Source organism: Eucalyptus grandis, chromosome 3 (genome assembly GCF_016545825.1).
Source record: "Eucalyptus grandis isolate ANBG69807.140 chromosome 3, ASM1654582v1, whole genome shotgun sequence".
NCBI lineage: Eukaryota > Viridiplantae > Streptophyta > Magnoliopsida > Myrtales > Myrtaceae > Eucalyptus > Eucalyptus grandis.
In genome coordinates, this window is record NC_052614.1 from 62,256,834 (window position 1) to 62,282,491 (window position 25,658).

General features: G+C 38.3%; 3 protein-coding genes across 8 annotated transcripts; 2 read left to right on the forward strand and 1 right to left on the reverse strand.

The window, feature by feature from the left end:
• The first annotated feature begins 444 nt into the window (after positions 1–444).
• LOC108958825 (uncharacterized protein KIAA0754-like) lies at positions 445–3,125 on the forward strand. Its single transcript, XM_039309901.1, has 7 exons — positions 445–469; positions 1,372–1,907; positions 2,243–2,365; positions 2,459–2,532; positions 2,617–2,681; positions 2,894–2,953; positions 3,064–3,125. The coding sequence occupies exons 1-5, from the start codon at positions 445–447 to the stop codon at positions 2,639–2,641; spliced, it is 783 nt and encodes a 260-aa protein (XP_039165835.1). The 3' UTR covers positions 2,642–2,681; positions 2,894–2,953; positions 3,064–3,125.
• A 547-nt stretch (positions 3,126–3,672) lies between these two features.
• LOC104440275 (tRNA-specific adenosine deaminase TAD3) lies at positions 3,673–9,060 on the forward strand. Of its 2 annotated transcripts, none has more exons than XR_005549086.1 (6): positions 3,673–4,196; positions 4,331–4,387; positions 4,518–4,591; positions 6,561–6,643; positions 7,495–7,616; positions 8,389–9,060. XR_005549086.1 is itself a non-coding variant. In XM_039308227.1 (6 exons), exons 2-6 carry the CDS (start codon positions 4,383–4,385, stop codon positions 9,010–9,012), a joined length of 891 nt encoding a protein of 296 aa, XP_039164161.1. In that variant the 5' UTR covers positions 3,673–4,196; positions 4,331–4,382; the 3' UTR covers positions 9,013–9,060. The 2 variants fall into 2 exon arrangements, 1 of the variants encoding a protein (XP_039164161.1); XM_039308227.1 differs by having other exon boundaries at positions 7,512–7,616.
• Positions 9,061–12,420: 3,360 nt separating this feature from the next.
• LOC108958266 lies at positions 12,421–25,177 on the reverse strand. 5 transcript variants are annotated; one of them, XM_039308373.1, is made up of 13 exons: positions 25,069–25,177; positions 21,676–21,759; positions 21,059–21,133; positions 18,499–18,579; positions 17,157–17,225; positions 16,409–16,480; positions 16,088–16,186; positions 15,110–15,568; positions 14,878–15,027; positions 14,725–14,787; positions 14,266–14,313; positions 13,302–13,675; positions 12,421–13,218 (listed from the first exon to the last, which is right to left on the reverse strand). In XM_039308373.1, exons 1-13 carry the CDS (start codon positions 25,106–25,108, stop codon positions 12,610–12,612), a joined length of 2,223 nt encoding a protein of 740 aa, XP_039164307.1. In that variant the 5' UTR covers positions 25,109–25,177; the 3' UTR covers positions 12,421–12,609. The 5 variants fall into 5 exon arrangements, with proteins under 5 accessions (XP_039164307.1, XP_039164306.1, XP_039164308.1 ...); XM_039308372.1 differs by having other exon boundaries at positions 13,302–13,738; XM_039308374.1 differs by lacking the exon at positions 21,059–21,133 and having other exon boundaries at positions 13,302–13,738.
• Between the last annotated feature and the right edge of the window lie 481 nt (positions 25,178–25,658).

Sequence of the window (25,658 nt, forward strand, 5' to 3'; positions counted from 1 at the left end):
TTCTCCCCGCACTGCCCCGACATTCATGATTCTCCTCTCTCTCTCTCTCTCTCTCCTGCAGTCTGTCTTTCTCTCCACTGTTCTTCTTCATCTCGATCTCGTCCTCTCTCTCCTTTGACCGGACATGAGGGCAGAACCCTCGGCTCTCTCTCTCTCTCTTCCCCGCCTTTGACCATTCAAAGCTGATCCGTATAAGGAGAAAAGAAACAAAAAATATCAAGTCATCACGCATATTAGATCTGAACCGTAGCAATTCATTGTTGCTGCACGATCAGATTTGTTTGAGAAGTGATACCAAGGAGACAAATTTGCAGGACCCCGTTTCATCGGACGATAAATAGGGATTTGCCTCCGCTTGCTCATGCATTCGAGGATTTTGATCTTTTGAGTAGTTTATTTACCTTTTCAAGGTCTTTTATCTGTTCAGCATGTGATTAACCCCTCATGGCGAATGTTAAGAGTATTAGGGGTAAGCGTGGTTCCCGGTTCTAAGGAGACCGGTTCCAGTTCCCGGTTCTCTTTTTCTGGGAACCGGCAGTTCTCGGTTCCGGTTCCGATTCCTCTAAGAACCGGAACCGGAGGAACCGGAACTGGCCTAAGTTAAAAAAATAAAAATAAAAACCTAATCCCCTCCACGTCATTTCCCCCCTCTGTTCAATCTTCCCCCTTTCCCTTTCTTTTCTCTCTCTCCCTTTTCTCCTGACGTCACTTCCCTGCCCCCAACTTTTTCTTTTCTCTCTCTCTCTCTCTCTCTCTCCTCTTTCCCCCTCTCTCAGCTGAAACCCCCCTTCTTCTTCTTCTTCTTCTTCTTCCTTCCTCTCGCCGGCTGCTGCTTCACCCACCACCACACCGCCGCCCCATGCCCTACTCACCACCACCTCTTGGCCATCGAACCCCCACCATCCACTGCTCGTCTGACAAGCCGTCTCGCCGTTGAGCCCGACGAGTTGTCTCGCCGTCCGCGCCGCCGTGAGGGCCCGCCGCTGTCCCCAAGCCACCATCACCACCTCTTGCCGCCGCTCGCTCGGCCGTCCAAGCCGTCGTTGCTCTGAACCGTCACCACCTCCGCCCGAACCGAGCTCTTCCCCCCTTGGCCATGGGTTGAGCCGCGACTGCCGCTGCTCTGCCTTCGCCGTGCCCCAAATTACTCTTACAACACTCAGTCTCACTATCTCATGACACTCTTACCTATGTTCTCTCTTCGCCCTCTGCTCGACACCGCCAAGTAGCATCCCCGCCGCGCCTCGCCTCGCCTGCAGCCCGCACCGACGTCGCTCCTGCTCCACCAGCTACTACCTTCCCCGCGAGACCGTCGAATGCCGGTCCTTCTAATGCAGCCCCTGCTGACTTAACGGTGGGCGTGATGAGTAGGGTCAACCCGTGCCTCGCCTGCAGCCCGCGACGCCGCCGCTCGCTCGCCTTGTGCCCCGAAGCCCGCGACGCCGTTGCTCGCCTTCGCCGTGCCCCAAAACCCGCGAAGCCCGCTCGCTTCGCCGTGCCTTGAAGCCCGCGACGCCGCGCTCGCCATTTGTGCCCGAAGCCCGCGACGCCGCTGCTCGCTTCATTTGTGCCCTGAAGCCCGCGACGCCACTGCTCTGCGTTCACCGTGCCCGGAAGCCCGCGACGCCGCTGCTCTGCCTTCGCCGTGCCCCGAAGCCCGTGACGCCGCTGCTCGCCTTCGCCGTGCCCCGGCCGGCGACGCCGCTGCTCGCCTTCGCCGTGCCCCGAAGCCAACGACGCCGCTGCTCGCCTTCGCCGTGCCTCGAAGCCCGCGACGCCGCAGCTCTACCTTCGCCGTGCCCCGAAGCCCGCGACGCCGCAGTTCTACCTTCGCCGTGCCCCAAAGCCCGCGACGCCGTAGCTCTACCTTCGCCATGCCTCGAAGCCCGCGACTGAAGCTGGAGAAGGTGAAGATGGATGCATGAAGTCTGCAATTGGCATTGGAACCCTTCTTCAAGTCTCCTTTACACCTACTGGCTCGGTGCAACTGTCCTGAACATGATTAGAACCCTTGTTGATCTAGATGTATCACACTGCAATTCAGTGATTGGGTGGTTTAAAATGCTTTGCAAAATTCTGTTTTCATTTATATTTTTGAATGATTGGAGTCATTTTGTTTTTGGTGGACTGCGCATAACGGGCCATTGCTGGTGATATTTGAAATGCTCCTTATACCCTAATTAGACCTTGAAGTTCTTATACCCTAATTAGACCTTGAAGTTCATGGAACATTTTAATGCAGGATGGTTTAGGTGATACAATCAGAGTTTCTCTTACTGAACCACCTGAAGAAGAGATAGATCCCTATAAAAGGCTGGCAAATCTCGGTATGAGAGCAGCAGAGCTTCAGAACCAGAAGGGGGTGGTAGGTTTTTAATTTAGTTTATTGTATCATTATGCATTAGTCGACCATTTTGGGATTCTTATTCGCCCCGTATTTATTTCTAATTACCATCAGGCACCATTTGAGAAAAGCACAGACATTATTTTGACTTCCAGCGATGATCGGGTTAATTGCCGATGCAAAAGGAGGTTGGTCATCAACTTGAAAATGACATTGGCCATAAAATTTTAGATAGTTCCATTTTCTAACAACCATACTTAACATGGGAGTAGGGCGAGGAGGTGGATTACACCGTGATGGATCCATTCTCATGTCTGTCTCCTTGAATCAGTTGAAGGTATTGTTTCAACTTTCACAAAACAGAATATTTTTGAGAACATTTTCAATTGGGTGTACTTTTCTCTCTCTCTCTCTCTCTCTCTCTCTCTCTCTCTCTCTCTCTCTCTCTCTCTCTCTCTCTCTCTCTCTCTCTCTCTGTGGGTGGGGGGAGGATGCAAGTATGTTGTAAGTTTTGGTGAAGTGGTCTTCATCAAGAATTTGTTAGTGCAGGCCCCAGAAAATTTCTACCATTCTCTTGCTACAAAGCTTGTTCTGGGAATGCCATTTAAGGTCTATCCCTTTCTCTGATTTATCCAGTCATTTACTCTTTTGCTAAAAGAAGTATATAATGGTATATGGATTTTGATCATAAATTCAGTGCCTTTCTCTCTTAATTGTAGGATCTGGCAACAGTAGACTCAATTTTACTGAGAGAGCTTCCACCGTTGATGATTACGATCTTTGTAAGAACCAGATTTCTCTTGCTTATTTTTCTATCACGACATTTATCCCACCGCACATTCCTTGGATGCACTCACATACCTGCAAAATATCACTTGTTATCCCATTAATTATAAAGTGTGAATGAAATCACATTGCCAAGTAAGTTCACATATTGCTCCTTCAGAGGCTAAAATATCTGTTTTCTGAATTTTTTATGCTAGGATGATCTGAAGCTTGCTGATAATGGCGCAAAGACAAGTACAAGCTTGTTGACTTTGGCGAAAATCTTTGGGAACTTGAAGATGCTTTAGCAGAAGCTGCATCAAAGCATGAGCTGAGTCTTTTGCTGATTTAAACAAGTTTTCCTAGGTATGCCACCTGCATAAAAGTTAGTAGGATAGCAGGGAATGCACAATTTTTCCCACGACATCATTTGATAGAAGGTGACGAATGACAAGTTTGTTTATTATTGCTGCATTCATTTCCATTTTTTTAACTAAAAATGGAAAAAAAAAAAAAAAAAAAAGAACTTGTTGGAACTGGAATCGATCCGGAACCCGTGACGGGCGGGTTCCGGGTTCTTGTTCTGACGGGTAGGTTCCAGGTTCCAAAAAATGAAGAACCTGTACCCGAGGGTAGGTTCCAGGTTCCAAGCGGAACCTGTAAGGAACCGGGAACCGCTCACCCCTAAAGAGTATGATAAATGCTGTACTATTCAATAACTATAAAAGAAAATTACAAGAAATATCTTTCAAGGAAAATCAATTAAGAAAGGAAAAAAAAAAAAAAAAAAGGAGCCACTGTAACAGCAAATGGGCGTGCTTGAAAGTGAAAGGGCCAGTTCAGGCCCACAATTAGGCATGAGTTCTCTCTTTCTCTCTCCGTCGAGAACGTCGCCGCTTCTTCCACTTTCAGCCGCCGCGCGGGCGAGCTTTGCCACCGCCGACGGCGTCGCGGTTTCCCGCCGCTTTTCGTGCTCCCGGCGACCGGAGAGAGCTGCGAAGAGCGATGAGCAGCGAGGACGACGATGCGTGGCGAATCGTCCACGTCCCCGGCAGGCCGCCGATTCCGCCTGATCAGCAACTCACAGGTATATTCTTCATGGACGACCGACCGAATCCTGAGCGAAAGATCCGAACTTGACGTGTTGCTGATGTGTTCTACACTTCGGAATTGCCGTTTCGTTGCGGCTTTTTTTTTTTTTTTTCCTTTTCCTGCATGCAGTGAACGTGGTCGCAGCTCAGATTGAGCAGCCGAAGATCACGAACACTATCATATGAGGTCAGCCTCAGTGTCTTATTTTGGATTTATGTGTTAAAGCTCGTTCTGACTTCTCAGAAATTGCTGTTTCGTATATGGTTTGATTTTCCGCTCAATTTTTTTGGGAATCCATTGTTTGGTTGTTGGTTAGGCGTTTGAGTCAAATTGCGCCATTGGAGGACCTCCACCACGTGAAGCGGGTGAAGAAGAAGTGTCTCGAAGGAGGTACGTTCTTTGTTCATAAGCACATCGGTGTTATGTTTGTCACTGGTGTGATTGGTCACTTAATGATTTTGATATTTGAACATCATTGTTTCTTGCATCTTTGAAATTTAGTAACAATTTTTGCTGTGCGCGTCGTTATGGAATTCGAAGATTTGTGAAATCATAAGGCGAAGCTTTACTCATTAACTGAACATAAGAGTAGTTGCTTAACTAGGTCCTTCTATTGCCTTTTGTTTATGGGTTACCCTTAAGAAGTTAAAAAAAAAAACCATTGAAATGTTGTTGTCATCATGCGAGGGTTATTTAACAGGAACTATTTCATGCAAAGAATTCAATGTCTGTTGTTTATACTTACGCCTGTAGTTCTTGATCAGACATCGGTCCCGTGTATTTACTGCTCTTTAAGTAACATAAAAGAGGGAATAGAATCCTCTGATCCATGCATGGCAATTGTCATTGGATCGAAGAAATTATATCTGAATTTTAAGTCCCAAAGTTATGAGAAAGCTTTGTCTGCATTGGAAGCACCGTAAGTCATTAACTTGAGTATAACAAATCAATCAGCATTAGATATTTAAAGTCATATTCACATCATCAGTGTAATTGCTTGACAAGACACTTAGTCCTAAGCCGCACTCGAGTGATGAAGCTGAGGTTTTTGTGGATGGTTTGCTTATGTTTTGGGGTGAACGAGGCGTGCTCCTTGCCTCCTGTATCCTGCTGCTGCATATCCTGAATTTTCTTCTTCTACTGTCGGAAATTCTTTTGAGGGACTATTGTGAATACAAATTGCCTGATTCAGGAAGAATGTTATCTGATGAAACTCAAATGCTACCATTGGTTTCTGGTCTTTCGCTTTTTTCTAGTATGTATTAGCTATGCAAGGCATCGAAAAACCTGATGAACAATTATGAAAGCAACCTGTATTGCTTGTTAATTTAAATGCTCAGTTTGTTGTTTTTCCCTTATCAATCATGAAAATTGATTGAATAGGATTACAATACCTCTTATGTGCACATCATGTGCAGAAAAGGAACATTAGCAATGATGTTTACTCACGGAGCATCTTACCCCACCATGGACCACTAGCATATTTGACAATGAACTGCTAGCATATTTGACATCTGTTGATGCCTTTTCTCTTCTCCCATTTTCCAAGTTATAGAAAATTTTATTTGACAATTTCTCCCTCCTTTTTTTTTTTTTAATGGGACATCTCATTTAAGTAATTAATGTATATCGTGTGATATATCTATATAAAAGTGTTGCCTGGCTCAAGCTTGGGAATTTCTTTTGGTCTTTGTAGTTTTTTTTTTACAATACTTTATAGGCTATTTATGCCAAAGAGGGCTTCTTGGTGTTGGTTGTTGTACACTAATATTGTTTGCTCTATTATGTCCCCACATCCAGTGAACCGCACTTTCAAGTGAATAAGTGGTTGGAACATCTTTACTGGTCGATAATAATGAAGCAATAGCGAACATCTGTATTGTCAACGGCATTAGATTCTGTAACATACTTCAGTGGCTGGATAGGATTTCACTGTATATATAGATCAATTTGGCTTTCAAGCCCTGAATTTGAACCAAGTTTCCATCCCTTGAATTTTTTATCATTTTCTTTTTCATCATGTAACTTGTCTTTTAAAGTTCATTATAGCATGAAAAGAAGCCATATCCTATCTAATGTTAGGTGGAAGTGTGTATCCTTCTCAAATCTTTCAAAGTGCATAGATGATCTGATATTAGGAAAGTCTATTAGTTGTTAAGAAAATTCTAAAGCTTTTTTTTTCTGCATGTCGTGCTTATCTTAATCAATATATATTTGTAATTCAAATATAAGCATAAGAAGATATACCACATAAGAACATCCTGTAACATGTAACCTGAAAATGGCGTTGTTTCACTTCATTATGTGATGGCAAATTGGCATTTTGTTCTTTGTGCTTATTCGTGCTAATTTGTGATAGGTCTGCAAATATGCTGCATCGTCAACGGAAGAGTGGGTAGAACAGTGCAAGCTATGGCCCACCTCATACCATCCACCAACCTAGTACGTCTCTTTTAAATATTCCCATCAGTAATGGTAATGCATGTTTTTTTTTTTGGTGAAAGTAATGGTAATGCATGTTCATGTCTTGAGATCAACATATTGCCATCATGTTTTAGGACATTTTTGCTGGTTTAGGGTATTTGCATCGGCTGTGCAGATGTCTCTGATTCTAATGTTGTCTCAATTAAAGGAGCAGGTTAAGGTGGTTTTTCCAGGATAACTTTCTTATGGATTTTGATATTCTCTTGGGCAGAATTGGGTGTTCATTTTATACTTTTTTCCTCCTTCAGAATTTATTTCCAAGCAGATAACTTGGAAGTTGGAGTCTAAAAACCAAAGACTTACAAAGAGTTGCAGTTTGAGTGGCCATCTCAAATTTGATAAGTTTGTTTTTAGAAATTTAGGATGTGATTGATTTTACTTCGTTCTGCTGAGTTATGTTAGTTTTGATTGCATCTGGACTGAGAGGAGTTTGGGGTTATATATAAACCAGAGAAGTTACTTTCAAGGAATAACTAATCAAGCCATCTCCATTATGCATAATGGCTGCTAATGAATCTTGGCTATAGAGACCAAGTGTTGCCTAGTTAATTGGAAAACACTCTTTGTAAGTCACTAGGCCGGGTTTAAGTCTTATCATTCTCCTCTCCCACTTTTTGCAATCAAATGTAAGCTCCACCTCTTTGTGTGACTCAATTCAATGGAGTTTGTGCAAATCTTTTGGCCTTTATTTTAGTATTTCCTAATTTTGCTTCTTGTCAATGATCACAAGGAATTATCTGTTACTCTCTATGCATGTGTATAATGTGCATTTATACATACTCTATGTCATTACTGATTTGTTCTCTCAGCTTCTGATATTCTACAGAGCAGCGATATCAGTGGCATAACTGGGTTTAGTGATGAAGACTCACAATCAGTTGTAAGTTTTATGAAGTATGCTCTGGAATTGGCGAAATCTCATGGTAATATGGTAAGTGTTGGGGTATGCCCTTGACTTGCGATTAATGAATGTAACTTTTAGTGATTTCATCAAGTTCGCAGCTAATTATATCTCTGGCTAGTCAAGATCTCAGAGTTCTTGAATAAGAGTACTAACCTGGCCTCCCCATCTTACCAAATAAAAAAAGAAAAGAAATTCTCTTATACATGGCAATCATTTCTTTCTGAGCGTTATACTGCTTTGACATTTTGTGAGACAATTTGGCATGCTCTAAGGCCTTCCTTTGGCGCTACTTTTTATTTTCCTTTGAATCAGTATTATGTGAAGTTAAGCACATCCAAGTACATGTTCAACGAGTATCATTTCTAACTGCTCCGGTGTTTGCACTTTCAACAATTTTCCCATCAAGCCATAGAGGACTCACCATAGCTCGCATTAGCTTTCAAGAATCATTTTCGGTTTGGTAAAAAGAAGTGAGATTTACTTGTTGCAATTAACTTGACAGGAATGTGAAGTTTTTGTGTGTCATATTTATTGACTTTGGTTTCAAAAAACGAGAAGAAAACTGTTTTATAATAGTGGAGAACAATCCGATCATTTTGAAGGCTGGGTCCTTTAGACATTTATCCCTTGAAATGTTCATGCATAGACTTAGTAAAATAGAGGTTTCGAAAAGGAAATGTAGTGCTTCATCTTGCTCCCTAATTGTGCGTCCAACTTTGTTTTATGCTGGTGTGGGAACCTCTTACGTTGTGGAATTTGCACAAATTTTGCTTTTGTTACACCCTTCTCTCGTCTACAGGTGGTCAATGCTGCAGCAATTGTAGATCCTCTATCTAATCAAGTGATTGCAAGGGCATGTGATGAAGTCTGCTCTTGGCAAACTCCAAAAACAGAAGTTGGTGCTGAATGTAAAAGTTCCACCAAATCTTGTGCTGAAATGACTGGATGGATAAAACATGAATCATGTCTTCAATGCTGTTCCTCAGGTGGGGCAGAGCAAGTTGAGACATCCATTTCTTGTCTACATCCACGACAGTGGGTAGATGAACAGACTGGCAGGAGCTCTTCATTTTGGCACCTGTTGCGACACGCTGTGATGATGGCCATTGAATCATCTGCTGCCAGGGACAGACCCTTATTCCCTGATGTGAGATACAAAGATGAAGCTACCATAGAGGAGTATATTCTATCTCCTGCAAAATCTCAAACAAAAAGACGGAGAACTGATGGCAATGACGTAAGCTTTTCCTCTACATGTGAAGGAAATCCTGGCAAGACTTTCTATTCTAGCATGACAAATCTTGTGCAGTATGGAGAATTTGTGTGGACGATTGCCTTATTTGAATGGATGAACCCCGTTGAAATATCAATGGTTCTGTTGCCAATTATTGGAAAAATTGGGTTCACCTTAATACAACAATGAGCAATGAAGTGTACAAATAAAACATTGAGACAAGGAGTGCACTCGGCAGCATAACTTATACTTTTGAGTATGGGTAATGTCACACTTCCAGTGTTTTAAAACATTTCACACACAGTAACAAGTACAACAAAGATCACACCGCAGATATCCTTGTCTCATAATAATAAAGATCGCTTCCAAAGCTTCAGGGGACGGTAGAGACAAGGCAAATAGGTGGATTCGACCATTTAATATACAAGGGAAGTTATAGGATTGTGAACAATACAATAGGGCTTATAGGATTGTGAACAATACAATAGGGAAGATAGCCGACAAAGTAATTGGGATATGAATCCACTTCAATTGTTCACTCAAGACGATCATAAGAGCAGATCTGAATGCCATCCGCATAAAGGCAAAAGAGAGGAAGAGAAAAGTGAGGCCCATTGTCATTTGTCTCGGTATTGAGAGAAGGAAATCTTCGATTGCGTAACTTGAAGTTAGGATAGCCCAGATGACGAAGGAGAATAGAGTGAGCATCTTCAACCACAAATACCATGAACAAGCCCTTCTCAAGGAATGCTAGGATCCCCATACTACCATCGTTGCCTCCAGTACCGTAAAAGCCATAGCGAAAGCTACCGTAATGAAGAGAGTTGCAATGAGGCTACAAGATGATGATGTATCCTTCAACCATTGCCTTGCCTCGTTGAGCAACTCTTTGCGTTGTTTTACCGAAACTTCCCAGTTTGTTATTTGTTACCTAGAAATTTCAGCCATTTAAAAGAAGGAAAGCTGCCAGCTTCCACTACCTTCAGAAACATAAAGGATGCCTATCAATGTAAATGTCAATTAAAAAGCACAAAAGGGAGGCAAACATATGAAGAGAACTAATTTGGAACCATTCAAGTTCCCCTTGCATAAGAAAAGCTGCTCCAGAAACATCAGAGGATACACATGTTGATTACAATTTGGTCACAGCCTCCATTACGTCTATCTCGGTCGCGATATTATTGGCGAATGTCCAATGTGGTTGCGTGCGTTCACTAGTCTAAACAACTCAACATGCCATCCCTTCACAACTTCTTTTATAAGTTTTTTTTTTTTTTTTTTTGTCGAAATTGCTATCCCACATCAACTCCAGAAATGTTGAAGACATAAATCCACAATTTCAAAGATTCCGCGAGTTGCAGAGTCAAGGACAATGTCAACGACAATGCCTGATGTCAGCAGAGGCTCGAGTATTTTGGCAGTTTGATTGCAAGCCTTATCTCCATAAGAGCTAGTTTTACAAAGTCAAACGAGCAATCGTGCCTTAACTTCAATTCCCCACTCCTTCTAATGAAAGGTGCTGCATGTAATATCAGATAAACAATTTTCCCAACGAGAAAGAATCAAAAGGTTAAAGAGGCTTTCACATTTGCGCCGTGTTCTTATGTATATATAGGAGTTGAGAGAAAATAATGGATTACGTTATTAATTAAGAAAACAAACTTGATATGGCTTGAAAATCAAAATGCATGCATCAGAGAACAGATGTATATATCGATGAAAACACACAATGTGATGAAAGAAAAACAGAGTTTTTTTTCTTTTTCTTTTTTTGAGAAATGGGTAGACTCAGCGGTGGATCAATTGATATGTTTTTGATTGAATATTTTTACAATTCACCCGATGCATACATATAGTATAAATTTGAACTAAATTGATTAGAATCAAATTGTATGGTAGTATACTATCAAGAGTTGGTCCATATTATTAACTATGATTCCAAGGGGATATATTGAAAGTATGTGCATGCACTTTAAATTTAGAGATTTCTAACCATGGATGAAATGAGGTTCTCCTTGTATATATATAACATGGCACTTTCATGTACCTGCTATTGTGGCAAGATTCCAAAGTGATATCTTGAACCGGTTAAATGCTAGTAGTGCTATCATTATAAATAGGAGACAAGAATCATGTCAACAAAGACAAATAAAAACATAAATATCACACTCGTGACATGAAAATTACTAATGTTTTATAATGCTTGAATTCGTTTGAAAACAACTTCAATCAATCAACCTCAGTTACCTGAAATAAAAAATTATCAATAATTTTACTTGGCAATTTGACATAGAGTAAGACTTCTACTCGTGCTTTTCAAATGTTATATTAGATATTAATTTGTGACATACATCATGATTAGGACATTAATTTGTAGACATAGATGTTGTCCTTGTCCTATAACAATTTTGTCAATAAGATCCCTGATTGATATGCATTTTTTTTTCCTTTTGTGTAAGTCCATCCAGTAAACAAATCAATAAAAATACGTCGAGCCATCTTCGTGTCCTTGGAGTAGTCAACTGATGAATCGACCAAGCATAGAGGAATACCTAAAGATTGGAACAGATAGACTGAACACAATGTAAATGGAATTTCTCGAAATAATTAATATATATTTATTTATATCTAACAATAGAAGTGCAAGAACTACTTACATTTGTAAATAGATTTTCCCAAAAATTGAGTCTAGCTCCACTGTGGAGAAAACGAAGTATCAATGTTAAGATTATACAAACTTTGTAGTAGCTGCCTTCGGATGTCATTGACCACGGAATTTGTGAGCTGAATACAAGCATAAGTCTTTTGGGACACGAGAACAAAAATGTTAATTCAAGTAAATAGTGAAGGAATGAGATGAGTGAGTGTGAAATCCTACCCAAATGGCCGGCCAGAGTAATGCTGAACAAAGTATCATTAGATGGGAAGGAGCAAATAGAGTACCAAACTCTAATGCATTGCCTATAATTTTAGGTTCAGCATCAATTTTGTCTATTAATGCCTTTACCATCCTTATTCTTCCTCCTCAGTAGCATAGCAGAAGGCCCTGTTGGGATTAAGATTTTTATATTTTGGAGGGAAGTGCTTGACCAGGTTCTCGACCAATGGATCTTGTGCAGCCATAATCGCAATATCGAGCATAGTAAAGTGATTGCTTTCTATGGTCATAATTTTGGCCGTCATTGCTGCGTGGTCTCTATTGAGCTTTTCCTCAGTAGTTTTCCAGTCACCTTTCAACACGGCTTTAAAAAATTGTCGATATTTGTCATCAACCACCGCTTTTGGTATGACTGCAAAAATTGCACATTAAGATGGCGGAGGTCAAACCAAAGAGTTGGATGAGAGGATGAGGTGGAGGTGTGGACAGTGGATGACGACTGATTTCAAAGTTTGAGCTTCCATTGAACTGAAATAGTTGTTTGCTCGGTTTGCTACATCAAAAATTTATTGTATTGGGGCACCACTTGGGTGGCCATCTTGTGTATTGTAGAGAATTTGTGTGGATCATTGCCTTATTCGAATGGATGAACCCCATTGAAATATTTGATGGCCATGTTGCCAATTTTTTTGAAAATTGGGTTCACCTTAATACGAAAGTGAGCAATGAAGTACACAAATAAAACATTGAGACAATGTTTACACTTGGCAGCCTATATTATACTTTCGCTAATGTCACGCTTCCAGTGTCATAAAACATTAGTACAGTCCATGCTATTCACACTTCACACACAGTAACAAGTACAAAGAAAGATTACATCACATGTCCTTGTCCAATAATAATAGAGATCACTTATAAACCTTCAGGGGACGGCCGAGACGAGGCCAATAAGTGGATTCGACCATTTCAAAATACAAGGGAAGCTGTAGGATTGCAAACAATACAATAGGGAAGGCAGTTAACAAAGTAATTGGGATATAAATCCACTTGAATCGTTCGCTCAAGATGATAGTAAGAGCAGAGCTGAACGCTACCAGCATAGAGGCCAAAGAGAGGATGAGAAAAGTGAGGCCCATTACCATTTTTCTCGGTAGTGAGTGGAGGAAATCTTCGATTGTGTAGCGTGAAGTTAGGATAGTCAAGAACATCAAGGTGGCAGTGACAGAGGACAAGAGAGCGAAACTGTCTGCAACCATAAATACCATAAATGAGCCCTTGTTAAGAAATATTGGGATCCCCATACTGTCAATGTTGCCTCCGGGTACTGTAAAAGCTGCAGCAAAAGCTACCGTAATGATGAGAGTCGCCACGAGACTACAAGATGACGATGTATACTTCATCCATTGCTGTGCCTCCTCGAACAACTCTTTCCGTTCTTTTACAAAAATTTCCCATAATGTTCTTTTATGCGGTTGAAATTTCAGCCATTTAGAAACAGTGGCGCCCATACCCCGTGTCTTCATAAAAATAAAGGACGCCCATCAATGTAAATGTCAATTGAAGAACACAAAAAGGAGGCAAACAAATAAGGAGAACTGACTTGAAACCAGTGAAGTTCCCTCTGCAGAAGAAAAGCTGCTCCAGAAACGTCTGGGGATACACATCTTGGTGACCATTTGGTCAGAGCGTTCCATTGGGCGATTCTCGTCGAATTATCTGTGTCAACGAAACATTGAACGGGGTTCTGTCCGCGCAGTAGTCTATACAAATCAACGTGCCGTCCCTCCAAAATTTCTTTGTACAGTTTTTCTTCAAAATTGTTATTCCACAACAACTCCGGATAATATTTGAGACATAAATCCAGAATTTCAAAGACTCCACGAGATGCAGCGTCAAGGAGAACATCTGAAGTCAATAGAATCCCGAGGATTTCACAATCATCAAATTTTTTCTTCATCTCGATAAGAAATAGTTCTGCCAAGTGAAGCGAGCAATTGTGCTTAAACTTCAATTCTCCAATCCTTTTGATGAAAGGTGCTGCACGTAACATCAGATAAACAATTTTCCCAAGGATGAAGAATTAAAAGGTTGTAGAAGCTTTCACATTTGTGCTATGTTCTTAAATACATATAGGGGAGTTGAGAGAAAAAAAATGGCTTTCAGATATAAATAAAGAAAACAAACTTGATATGGCTTGAAAATCAAAATGCATGCATCGGAGAATAGACAGATATGTGATGAACACGCAAAATCTAATACAAGAAAAGGAGAGTTCTTTTTATAAAATAAAAAAAAAATGGTTAGATTCAGCAATGGATTGATAGGCCCATTTTTGCTTGAATATTATTACAAATTCGCCTTATGGATATGTAAAGTTTAAACTTCAAATTCAATTGATTAGAATGAACCGTATTATGATATACAAATTGAGAGCCAGTCCACATAAATAACTATAATCTCAAGGGGATACACTGGAAGTATCAATATACACTTTAAATTTAGAGGTCTCTACCTATGGATGGAATGATGTCATTTTCTGTTTATAACATGGCAGTTTTGTGTACCTGGTATTGTGGCAAAATTCCAGAGTGATGTCTCGATCCTGTTAAGTACTAGTAGTGCCACCACCACGAAGAGGAGAGAAGAATCATATCAGCAAATTAGGAATCGGTGACAAATCAAAAAATACATATTGCACTCATGGAATGAAAATCGCTTCCATTTTATAATGCTTGATTATGTTAAAAAATAACTTGGATCAATCAACCTTCATTTCCTCGAATCCAAATTCTACAACTCTCAATAATTCTACTTGGCAATTTGACATTGAGTAAGATATCTCCACTAACTTTCCAAATATTACATTAGATCTAAATTTGTGACATACATCATGATTATAATATCAATTTGCATGCGTAGATGTAGTCCACGTCTTCTAACTTTTTTTGTCAACGAGATCCCTAAATGATATGCTTTTTTTTTTTGTGTGTTATTCCATCCATTAAGCATATCAATAGAAGTACCTTGAGCTATCTTCGTGTTCTTGGAGTTGTCAAATAATGTGTCGACCACGTATAGAGGGATAACTGAATATGGGAACAGATAGAGTGACTATCATGTGAATAGAGTTACTCGAATTGTACATATCTAACTAAAGGAGCGCAACCAATACCTACATTTGTAAATAAGCTTTTCCCAAAAATTGAGTCCAGCTCCACTACGGAAGTAACCACTCATTAATGCCAAGAATTGCAAAAACATCACGCCTTCGGTGTCTTCGAAATTCAATGAGCCGGGGTATTTGCGAGCTAAATATAGGCATATGTCTTTCGGGACACAACAACAAAAAAGTTAATTCAAGTAAACAACAAAGGAAATGAGATAAGACGAGAAAGTGTAAAATCGTACCCATATGGCCGGAAAACATAAGTCTGCGGATGATTTTGTCCTTCGGGGTACATTTTAGCCTCCTGGCCAGGTACCATATAACCTCCTTACGATCAGGAGCATGTTCATTAGCAGACTTTAGGGCTTTGTAAATAATTGTAGGTTCGGGATCAAATTTGTCTACTAATGCCTTTACCATCCTTACTCTTCCTCCCCGAGCAGCATAGCCGAGGACTCTCTTAGGATCGAGATCTTCACATTTTGGAGGGAAGTGCTTGACCAACTTCTCGACCAACTGATCTTGTGCGGCCATAATCGCAACATCGAGCATAGTTAAGTCATCACTTTCTATTTTCATAACGCCGGTTATCATTGCTGTGCGGTTTTTATTGAGGATCATCTCGATTTCTTTCCAATCACCTTTCACTGCGGCTTGAAACCATAATCGATAGTCTTTATTGACCACCGCTTTCGGCGAGACTGCAAAAATTGCAAATTGAGGCTTTTGCACTCCTTGTTTTTTAGGTCAAGTGTAATCATTGTGCTTGCTCAAAGTTCCAATAAAATGCAGATGCAAGCGAAGAGGCGGTGGTTTACTCAACGAACCTTTTTCACCTTCCTTTACTCTTTGTAAGTGAAAAAATACTTTTCACTTGAGCTATCTTAATTATCATTCAAGATATTATTTTGATTTTAAAATTGGTGTGGAAATTATATTTGAATTAATATATTAGCATGCTGAAATATCCCACGGCACTTAATTATGAGAGTTATATGCTGTTTATATACATGTAGTTTCTCTCCTCTTATCAACTTAAGTTTTGCGGTTGGACAGGATCTACACTAGTTTATTTCACGTGTGCATCCATCTTGTTTGTGAAATTCCAATTTTTTAATGATCATATGCAATTAAATTCAAAATGTTTTGAATTAAATACTGTCAATGCGTAAGACATAATATATATGAAAAATGAAAATTAAAAGTTTAAAGTGACAAACCTTTAGATTTAAACTTGCTGGACCTTTGCTTCTTCCACATCTCATAGTCTTCTAAAAGAAGAGTTGACCGGTCTTCAAAACTTCCTTCTTCGTGCACCTCTTTATTACCAAAGAGAGAAATAACCTTGGAAAAATTAGTTACAGTTTGTACGGTTTAGAAAAACTCAAGATATTATTCAGATTTTAAAAAATTATGAAAAGATTATATTTCAATGTATATGTCAACATTTGTATGCTCTGAATGTTTGGGATTAAAAAAGTTAAAATGCATGAAACACGAGAATTATGAAAAACAAAAGTTCAAAGTTCAAAGTGACAAACCTCTGGTTTTACGATTGTCTTGGCAAGCTTGATCAGTTGCCATGTCTAATGAACTCAAGTCTATGCGAAACTCTTTGCCACCAAAAAGAGAAATGCACATAAATAACTTAAGAAAAATTAATTACACTTTACATGCTTTAGATCATGTATACATGACTCGTATCAGGCTCATTCAGTGCATGGAATTTTTTGTATTAAACTTAGATGCAAACTTGTAGCCCTTTGCTCATCATGAAATTGCTTTGTAGGACAATCAGCGGAAAATTCAATTTGTGTATTAAGTAGACATAGAAATTGATTAGTCCTCATGAGGTAATTGTTTAGACAAAACTATCTTGATAATAGGAAATTTTCTGGTAATTAACCTTGATGAACTGGTCATTGAGTGCTTGTAAGTAATGAAACTAGGATGACAAAAGGAAGTGGGATCTTCATCAACAACTATAAGGGAACTTGTGGAGCCAAGTCATCCCAAATTAGGAGATTGACTTTGAGTAATACATTTTGTGTGCTCACTGTTTACTTGAAAGGGATAGCCATAACACGGACCCGAGAAAATGAATCAATTAGCAGTATTTGGTGGCCACACATTGCTTTTGCATTTTTAGTTCGTGGAAATTACATATTTTCGGCCTCTGTAATTAGTTCCAATTAAATATGCCGCCAAACTAGATAAAGGAAACAAAGAAATTATAAGACCCCATCGCTTATACCATAATTTTTTCTGTTTTGGAACATGAACATGTACCTGGTGGATTCAAATTTCCTTGTATTTCACTTTGATGCGGCGCCATTGGGTTGCTCTCCTCATTGCAATCTTTCAACGACAAAGTAAACAGATGATGCAAAAATGAGTAAGATATTCAATTAAGTTTTAGTCTTCCTAGGCCGAGTTTTTTTTTTTGAACAAATTCCTAGGCCGAGTTCATTCCTTCCTTTTATACAAGTACCTCACCTAATGTAAACCTACACCTAGAGCAAGTAAAACATATAATTTTGTATTCACTTTATAGCGAGTGGATTACCTTTTTTTTCTTTTGGATAGAAACGGTTGAATTACTTAAATGTAAAAAGGATTATCACTTGAAATAAAGACTAGACCTTTACAAGTTGGCAAGTAGGCTGAGGCTTTGGGGCCACACATAATTAGGTTCAGTACCTAGTGATTGAACTATTACATGAGGGTGACTCTGTCTCTCTTTCTTATGATACAGTTCATTCTATTCCTTGACACCAAAGGAGTCTTTACCAAGTTAAGTTACTTCTTTCTCGAGCTTGGGAAAGTTATTCAAGCAAGTTATTTTGCAAGCTTTTAGCTTAACAAAGCTATCGACAAAAACAAGCATCTCACTTTGTCTAGTCCAAAAATAGGTATAAGGACACTAGAAGTGTTAAAAGTTTCATCACTTATAATAGTAACAACCATTTTTATTGACAAATTATTTTTGGCTTAGAACAACAACATGATTTCCTTTTGGGAGATGACTATAGTGAATTGATTAGCTCGGGAATCATGTCTTTAAAGGATGAGTCTCATGTAGTCTCTTAATGATAAGTAATTAAATATTCAAAACCCGTTTGTTTTGCGGTGCGCTCTTGACGGAATTGCTTTGTTGGACAACCAACTGCCATCCGATTTGCATATCAAGTAGACATGGAAAATAATTAGTCCTCGCCAGGTGATTGCTCGGACAAAACTTTCCGATAAGAGGAAATTTTCTGGTAGTTAATTTTGATGAACTGCTCATTGAGTTCTTATGAGCGACGAAACTAGGATTGACAAAAAGCAGTCGCATCATCATCCAAAACTACGAGGGAACTCCTGCAGCCAAGTCATACCAAATTTAGGAGATTTGACTTTGAGTAATACTTTTTGCTTTTGCTTACTGTTTTCTTGAATCAAGTCAACTGTATTTGATGGCACACATTGCTTTTGCATTTTTAGTTCGTTGTAGGAAATTTATTTATTTTTCGTCCCTGTATTTAGTTCCAATTACATCTGCGGCCAAACTAGATAAAGGAAACAAAGAACTTATAAGACCACATCACTTATGCCATAAATTTTTCTGGGTTGGAACATAAATATGGACCTGGTGGTGGTTCTACAGGATTCGAATCTCCTTGTATTTCACTCGGTTGCAGCGCCATTGGGTTGCTCTCCTCGTTGTAGTCTTTCAAAAACATAGTAGGTGGAGGATGCAAAAATGGGTAAGATATCTAATTATCTAAGAGTTTTGGTCCCCCTAAGCGGAGTTCATTCCATCTTTTTATAGAAGTACCTCCCCTAATATAAAGGCAACCCCTACACCTAGTGCAAGTAAAGCATCACTTGTTCTTCTTTTTTATTATTATTATTATTATTATTATTATTATTATTATTATTATTATTATTATTATTATTATTATTATTATTATTATTATTATTATTATTATTATTATTATTTTACATTATAGTGGTTGGATTACTTGAGTAAAAATGATTATCACTGGGAATATAAGCTAGACCTACACAAGTTGGCAAGCAAACTCAGACTCCAAGACCACAGATCATTAGGTTCATTCCCAAGTGATCGAACCGTTGCTTTAATGTAACTTTGTCTCTCTTTCTTATGATAAAGTTCATTCCGTCCCTTGACACCAATGGAGTCTTTACCAAGTTAAGCCACTTCTTTCTTGGACTTAGGCAAGCTATTCATGCAAGTTAATTTGCAAGGCTCTAGCCAAATAACGCCATATGCAAAAACGAGTGCCTCAATTTTGTCTGGCCCAAAGGCACAAGTACGAAACTTCAATTCCATAGATTTGCTTAATGTAGAAAATAACTAGGTTTCTTAGAAATTTCTCTTTTCAACAAAATTAATTTTTATGGAAGCAAAATCTAAAAATAAAGAGAAAACATAATGCATCTAATATATGGGATATCCACAATAAACAAGAACAAAACATGTGATATTCTCAATTATGACAACTAAATCCTATACGGAAATAGAAAAACTAACAAAAGAAGGAAATTAAATAAATTGGGGCGACTACTTGGAACCTACCTCGTTTTTCTAGATAAACTTCACCAAAATAAATAAATAAATAAATTGGGGTGACTAGTTAAATTGCAATTGAATAATTAATGGCAACTTTGTCTTTTTTATGAAAATGGTGTGCATTTTTTTGTTTTGTCGGTCTTACTCTACTCATACTCTAACTCTTACTCTCAGATTTTTGCCATGTCTCCATATAAGGTGTGGGAGTCGAAACCCACACCTGAAGCTATATCATCCTCACCCCAACCCCCTTGAGAATGTGGAGATCTGAACCCCCCACCTTCCTCTTCCTATGTGGGAGTGGTGACCATTAGAGTGCATTTAATCAGATAAGGGATGAAAATAGCGCCATCCAAAGGTTTTCGTGTAATATATATAGCTATAAAATGGAAATTTTCCAAACTTTTCATTTCCAAATATGTCAATAAAAATACGTTTGGTAAAGTTTTGATTGCTGTGTTTGAAAATGAATACGGTTAACCTTGCAAAATTTAATTACACTCTGTATGCTTTAGATCTTGTATACATGACTATATGAGGCTCATTCATTGCAGTGGAATTTTCTGCATTAAACTTATATGGTAAATTTCTTAACAAAAAAAAAAAAAAAAAAATTAACAGAGATCATGAGTTTTTATAAATAGGTCTTGAATCATGAATTAGTTTTGTGGGACCTTCTAAGTTTCATATATCAAACGATGCATTTTTAGTGAGTTTTAATTTGTAGTTGCCATTGATCTAATCCGCAATATCATTTATACATTATAAGTGCATTTTGTTACTATTTGGAAGTAAACGAGTATTTCTTTTGGGCTTTCTCAATTATAGATATTGTTCAAATTTTAAAAAAATGAAAATATTGTCTGTAAGTTTATATGTTAGCATTTGTATGCTGTGAAATTCAAAGTGATTTGGACTAAAAAAAAGTCAAAATGCATTAAACACAAGGTTAATGAAAAAATAAAATTAAAATTTCAAAGAGACAAACCTCTAGTTGTTTTGCGACCAACTTGGGAAGCTTTATAAGTTGCCATGCCTTCGTAGTCCGTTTTCGTGCAACTCTTTCTTACCAAAAATTCAATGAATATAAATAACCTAATTAATTTTACTCTATATGCTCTTGATCATGTATACATGATCAAGCTCATTCATCACATGGAATTTATTGCATGAAACTTAAATGGTAAAATTTTAAGCAAAAAAAAAAAAAAAAAATCAACGTTAAACTTAGCAAAGATCATGAGTTTATTTATTTTTATTTTTTTAATATAGGTATCAAATTAGGAATTAGTTTTGTGGGACCTTCTAGGTTCCATATATTGGATGATCTGTTTTTAGTGCGCTTTTATTTTTTGTTGTCATTGATCTTATCCACGATATCATTCATAAATTATGAGCGTGTTCTTTTATTCTTTGAAAGTATAAAAGTATGTCTTTTTGGACTTTTTCAATTATAATTCAAGATATTATTCAGATTTTAAAATTTATGAAATTTTTTTATTTAAAGTTATATGTCAGTATTGTATGCTTTGAAGCTTAAAATGTTCTGATTGAAAAGTCAAAATCCATGAAACACAAGACTTATGAAAAATAAAAGTTCAAAGTGACAAACCTCTGGTTGTTTTGCAACCGTCTTGGGAAGCTTTATTAGTTGCCATGCCTTGTGAACTCCCTTCTTCGTGAAATTCTTTGTTACCATAAAGAGAAACAAATATAATCAACCTTAGAAAAGTTAATTACACTTTGCATGCTTTATATCATGCATACTAGCTCAATCATTGCATGGATTTTTTTTTTCATTAACCTTAGATGGTAAACTTCTAAACAAAAAGAATTAACGTTAAACTTAACAAAGATCACAACTTCCTTTTCGAGATAGAAATTGTATCATGAATTAGTGGGACGTTCTAGCTTTCATATAGTGGACAATGCGATTTTACTAAGCTTTTGTCTCATTGCCATTGATCTTATCCATGATATCGTTAAGTAAATTATGAGCACATTCTTTTACTTTTTGGAAGTAAAAAGTTTTTTTTTTTTTGGGGGGTGCTTTCTCAATTATAATTCAAGATACTATTCAGATATCAAAAATTATAAAAATTTTATACTTCAATTTATATGTCAGCATATGTATGCTCTGAAACTTGAAGTATTTGGGATTGAAAAAGTTAAAATGCCTGAAACACAAGATTTATGAAAAACAAAAATTAAAAGTTCAAAGTGACAAACCTCTGGTTGTTTTGCAACTGTCTTGGCAAGCTTGATCAGTTGCCATGTCCATTGAACTCAAGTCTATTCGAACCTCTTTGTTACCTAAAAGAGAAATGGACATAAATAACTTTAGAAAAATTAATTGCACTTTGTATGCTTTGGATCATGCATACATGAGTAGTATCATGTCATTCGGTGCCTGGAATTTTCTGTATTAAACTTAGATGGTAAATTTTTTTTAAAAAAAATTAATGTCAAACTTAATAGAGATGATGAGTTATTTCGAGATCTCGGTGCCATTAATCTTATTTGCGATATCGTTCATAAATTAAGTTCATACAAAATTTATGTATCTTCATAACTATAATAGAACTATACATAAATAAAAATTATGAATTTATTTAATCATATCGATTTTATCAATTAATAAAATTAATAAATAAGTCACCATCTATACAATATATAAGTTTACAACATTCATAGAAATGCATTGCATGGATTTTTTTCTTAAATAAGTGTATCGTTTAACTTTATTGGATAGATATAATGGTTGGGAAAAAGAATTGATCTAATTTTTCTTAGAAAACCCATGTTATCTTCCTTGTTTTTGTGGCAAGAATGTACAGCCATGTGTCACAGTCCGTGAATCCTCCCGTACCCGTGACACTTGTGAGTGGGGGCTTGGGGTTATCTAGTGAAGAGAGTAAGGCAGAAGGGTAGAACACAACTGGTCCGTGGGAGTGGCGTCAGGACGGTTGGTGCTAGGAGTTCTAGGATAGAAAGATTATATCACTTAGGAGCTCTGAAGACGGGGTAGGCCTCCCGTGCACAAACTGGTCGAGAGCTTATGTCGCTCTCCTGACGAGGCCATGGCAGGCCGAAACCAGTTGTTGTGCCTAAAGAGAACTGTTGTCTTACTCGATGGACTAGACGCCCGAGCGAAGCTGGGCGTGGTAGGATCTCGTACGAAGAATCATTCACCGTATTGTTCGTGGAACAGCTAAAGAAAGGGCTGGCCTGGCGAATTCCGCTCGTTGGGCGCCCACGGGTCGTTCCGAGGCCAAGGAAACTCTCGGCCCGTGACACATGCATGTATATTGCACTATGTGTTAGTGAATTTTCTTTTCTAATGTTATCTTAAGCTTTGTCATGACAGTGACAACCACTTTCATTGAGAAGTAATTTTTCACTCAAAACTATGGTAATATTTATTTTTGGGAGATGACTGTTGTAAATTGAATGGTTTAGGGATCATGTATTAAAGGGATTAGTCTAGTGCAGTCTCTTAAAGATAAGTAATTAACTATGTAGAACCCGTTTGTTTTGCCCTGATGAAATTGCTTTGTACGACATTGTGTATGCTTACGGTTCACTTGAAAGGAATAGTCACACTCATGGGCTCAAGAAAAATGAATCAGTTAGTGGGAAAAGTGTCTAAAAAGTCTTAAATTTATTATGTTTGTGTCAATTTAGTCCTAAGCCTTTTGGTTTATAGCCAATTAAGTCCTTTCGGCTAATTTTGATCGGATAATTTTTGAACCAGCAATTCGGAGACCTTTATGCCCTGAACATCTTTCTGATAAAGCGAAATCTCATACTCTCCCCAATATAGTATTCTTCACAATGGTCCATGTCAAGTTGCTAGCGAAGCATCATCACGCTTCTGATGTAAACACGAGCACCGGATGGTTAATCCGATCCCGCACGACTTATTTGCACGACACAAGTTCCTGGATGGTCCACACAGGGGAATTGGAGTAGTTTGTTGGGGCGCGAGGGAGTCCATTTGTTGCTTACAAGCTTCTGAATCTTGGTCCTCCCCATTTCAATGGCATCAATGTGACGTGGACGCCGGTCGGTTAACATGGCATTGTCAGTATTGACGTGGACAACTTTTCACAATATTTTCAAATTTTTTATTTTCTTTTTGCTTTTCTTTTATTTTCTTCTCCTCCTCGCTTCAACCGGTTTCGAACCTTGGCAACTAGCCAAAGGTGAGGACCGGCGAGGTTGAGGTCCTACTAACGAGGGTTAAGCCCTCACCAGAGGCTGTAAGGATGGTCTCACCGGCCATGGGTAAGGCCCAACCTCGCTAGATCAAACAAGGTCAAGCCTCATCTAGCCACTAGTAAGGGCTCGAGCCCTCATAGGCACGACCTCACAGCTTCTAGCGAGTGCTCCAACCTTGCCAGATCTGGCAAGGCCAAGCTTCATCCATGACCGACGAGGGCAAGCCTCACCAGTGGCTAGTGAGGCTTGCCAAAGGCCAACAACATCGACCTTGCCAACTCTTGCCTTTGGCCGATATTAGTAGTCTAGTAACCAACTAGAGGAAGAATGAGGAGAAGGAAAAAAAAAAGGAAAAGGAAATAAATTAAAAATGCAAAAAATATGTAAAAAATTATTAAAAGTTATCCTGAGTCAGCCAATCGGCGTCCATATTAGTAATATTTGGCCAAAATCAGCCATTTTGATTGAATTAGCACTAGATCAAAAAAATTTAGATTAAATTGGTACCAATAAAAAGTTTAGGAACTTACCAAAAAAAAAATTATGACTAAATTGTAATAAATTGATGACTTTTCTAACACTTTTTCCTAGATAAGCTATATTAGCTTTTGCATTTTTAGCATGAGGAAATTAGATTTGTTTGGCCTTGGTAAGTTGGGAAATCTCAGTTGTAGCCTTTATACTTTGTTTGGCTATGAGTCCAATCCTCATACTGTTCTATGGCGACAATTTAAATCAATTTGTTAAAATTACCAGGACAAAGAATTTTGCGTCCCCTAATAATTCGGAAGTAAGCTATCTTTCAAAAAGAAAATTTTTTCTGATGATTTAGTTGGACTTTACAAATTATTTAGAAGTCAAGCAATGTCTTTTAGGATACGTACTTGAGTTCAATGCATGATTTTAGGTACCCTGGACTCGCATTAAGAGCACAACTATAATTGTATGAGTTCCAGCTTAGTCGAATCGACATTTTTGCCTCAAATCAGCTCATCGGTTTACGAAAATGTTTTAGTGAAATTTGCTCCTTATTTCAACTTCCATTTTCTTGAAAAGATGGTTGGAGTGTGAAAAGTAAGAGCTGTCAACACTCAACAGGAATGAAAGTTATAGAAGCATGTTTGGTGTAGTTGTTTAAAGCAAACCTCGTAAAAATACTGTCGTTTTTGGTCGTTTTGAGTTTTAAAGTTCAGACGTCGAAAACACGACAACCAAATTTCTACCAAACGTATTTTCATTGAAAACTTGTGGAAAGAAAGACAGGAAATTGGAAAATTTTCTCAGATCAAACACGCCCTCAGGTTCGGCCCAAATTAACCCCCAAAAAAGCGACACTTTTCCAATTTTTCCATCACCTTTTGTGATGAAATCAGAACAAAGAAAGGAAAGAACAGAACATACCTGGCGATGGTTTCGGAATCGAACTGTCTTGGATATCCATGGAGGTTTCCTTGCCGTGCCGCGAGCAGGTAAAACTCTAAAGCGGAGAAGTAATTTCAAGGGGTTGAAGTCGAAGTTGGTTTCTGCTCCCATGGATCTTCTCCTTTTATAATCGACCTGGGGAGAGAGCCAAAGTTCCAGCTGTAGAGATGACGTGCCCTCCTCTTTTCCCGGATGTCGTCCTCATTTCCAAACTTTATGACGTCAGAAATTTTATGGAAATTTTTATTTTTTCTTTTTCTTTTCTTCCACCATTCCCTTCTCTGCAAACAACATATTTCCATACATTTTTGTTAAGTGCACCCGCAGTGTAAAAATTTCTTACTTTACATAAGCGGGTTTTATAGAATGACAAATATTACGATTTTTATATTTAGCATGTAGATTTATTCCACAAACAGGTTTGTGTTTCCATTCTGACATTGCTTGTATAAAAAAAGACTATTACATCAACAGTTTGCGTAATATAAATCCTATTTCAATGGGCTTTTATCTTGTACAATGGTAGCCTGAATTTTTCATGACACAAGTAGATTTTAGATAATCAAAAC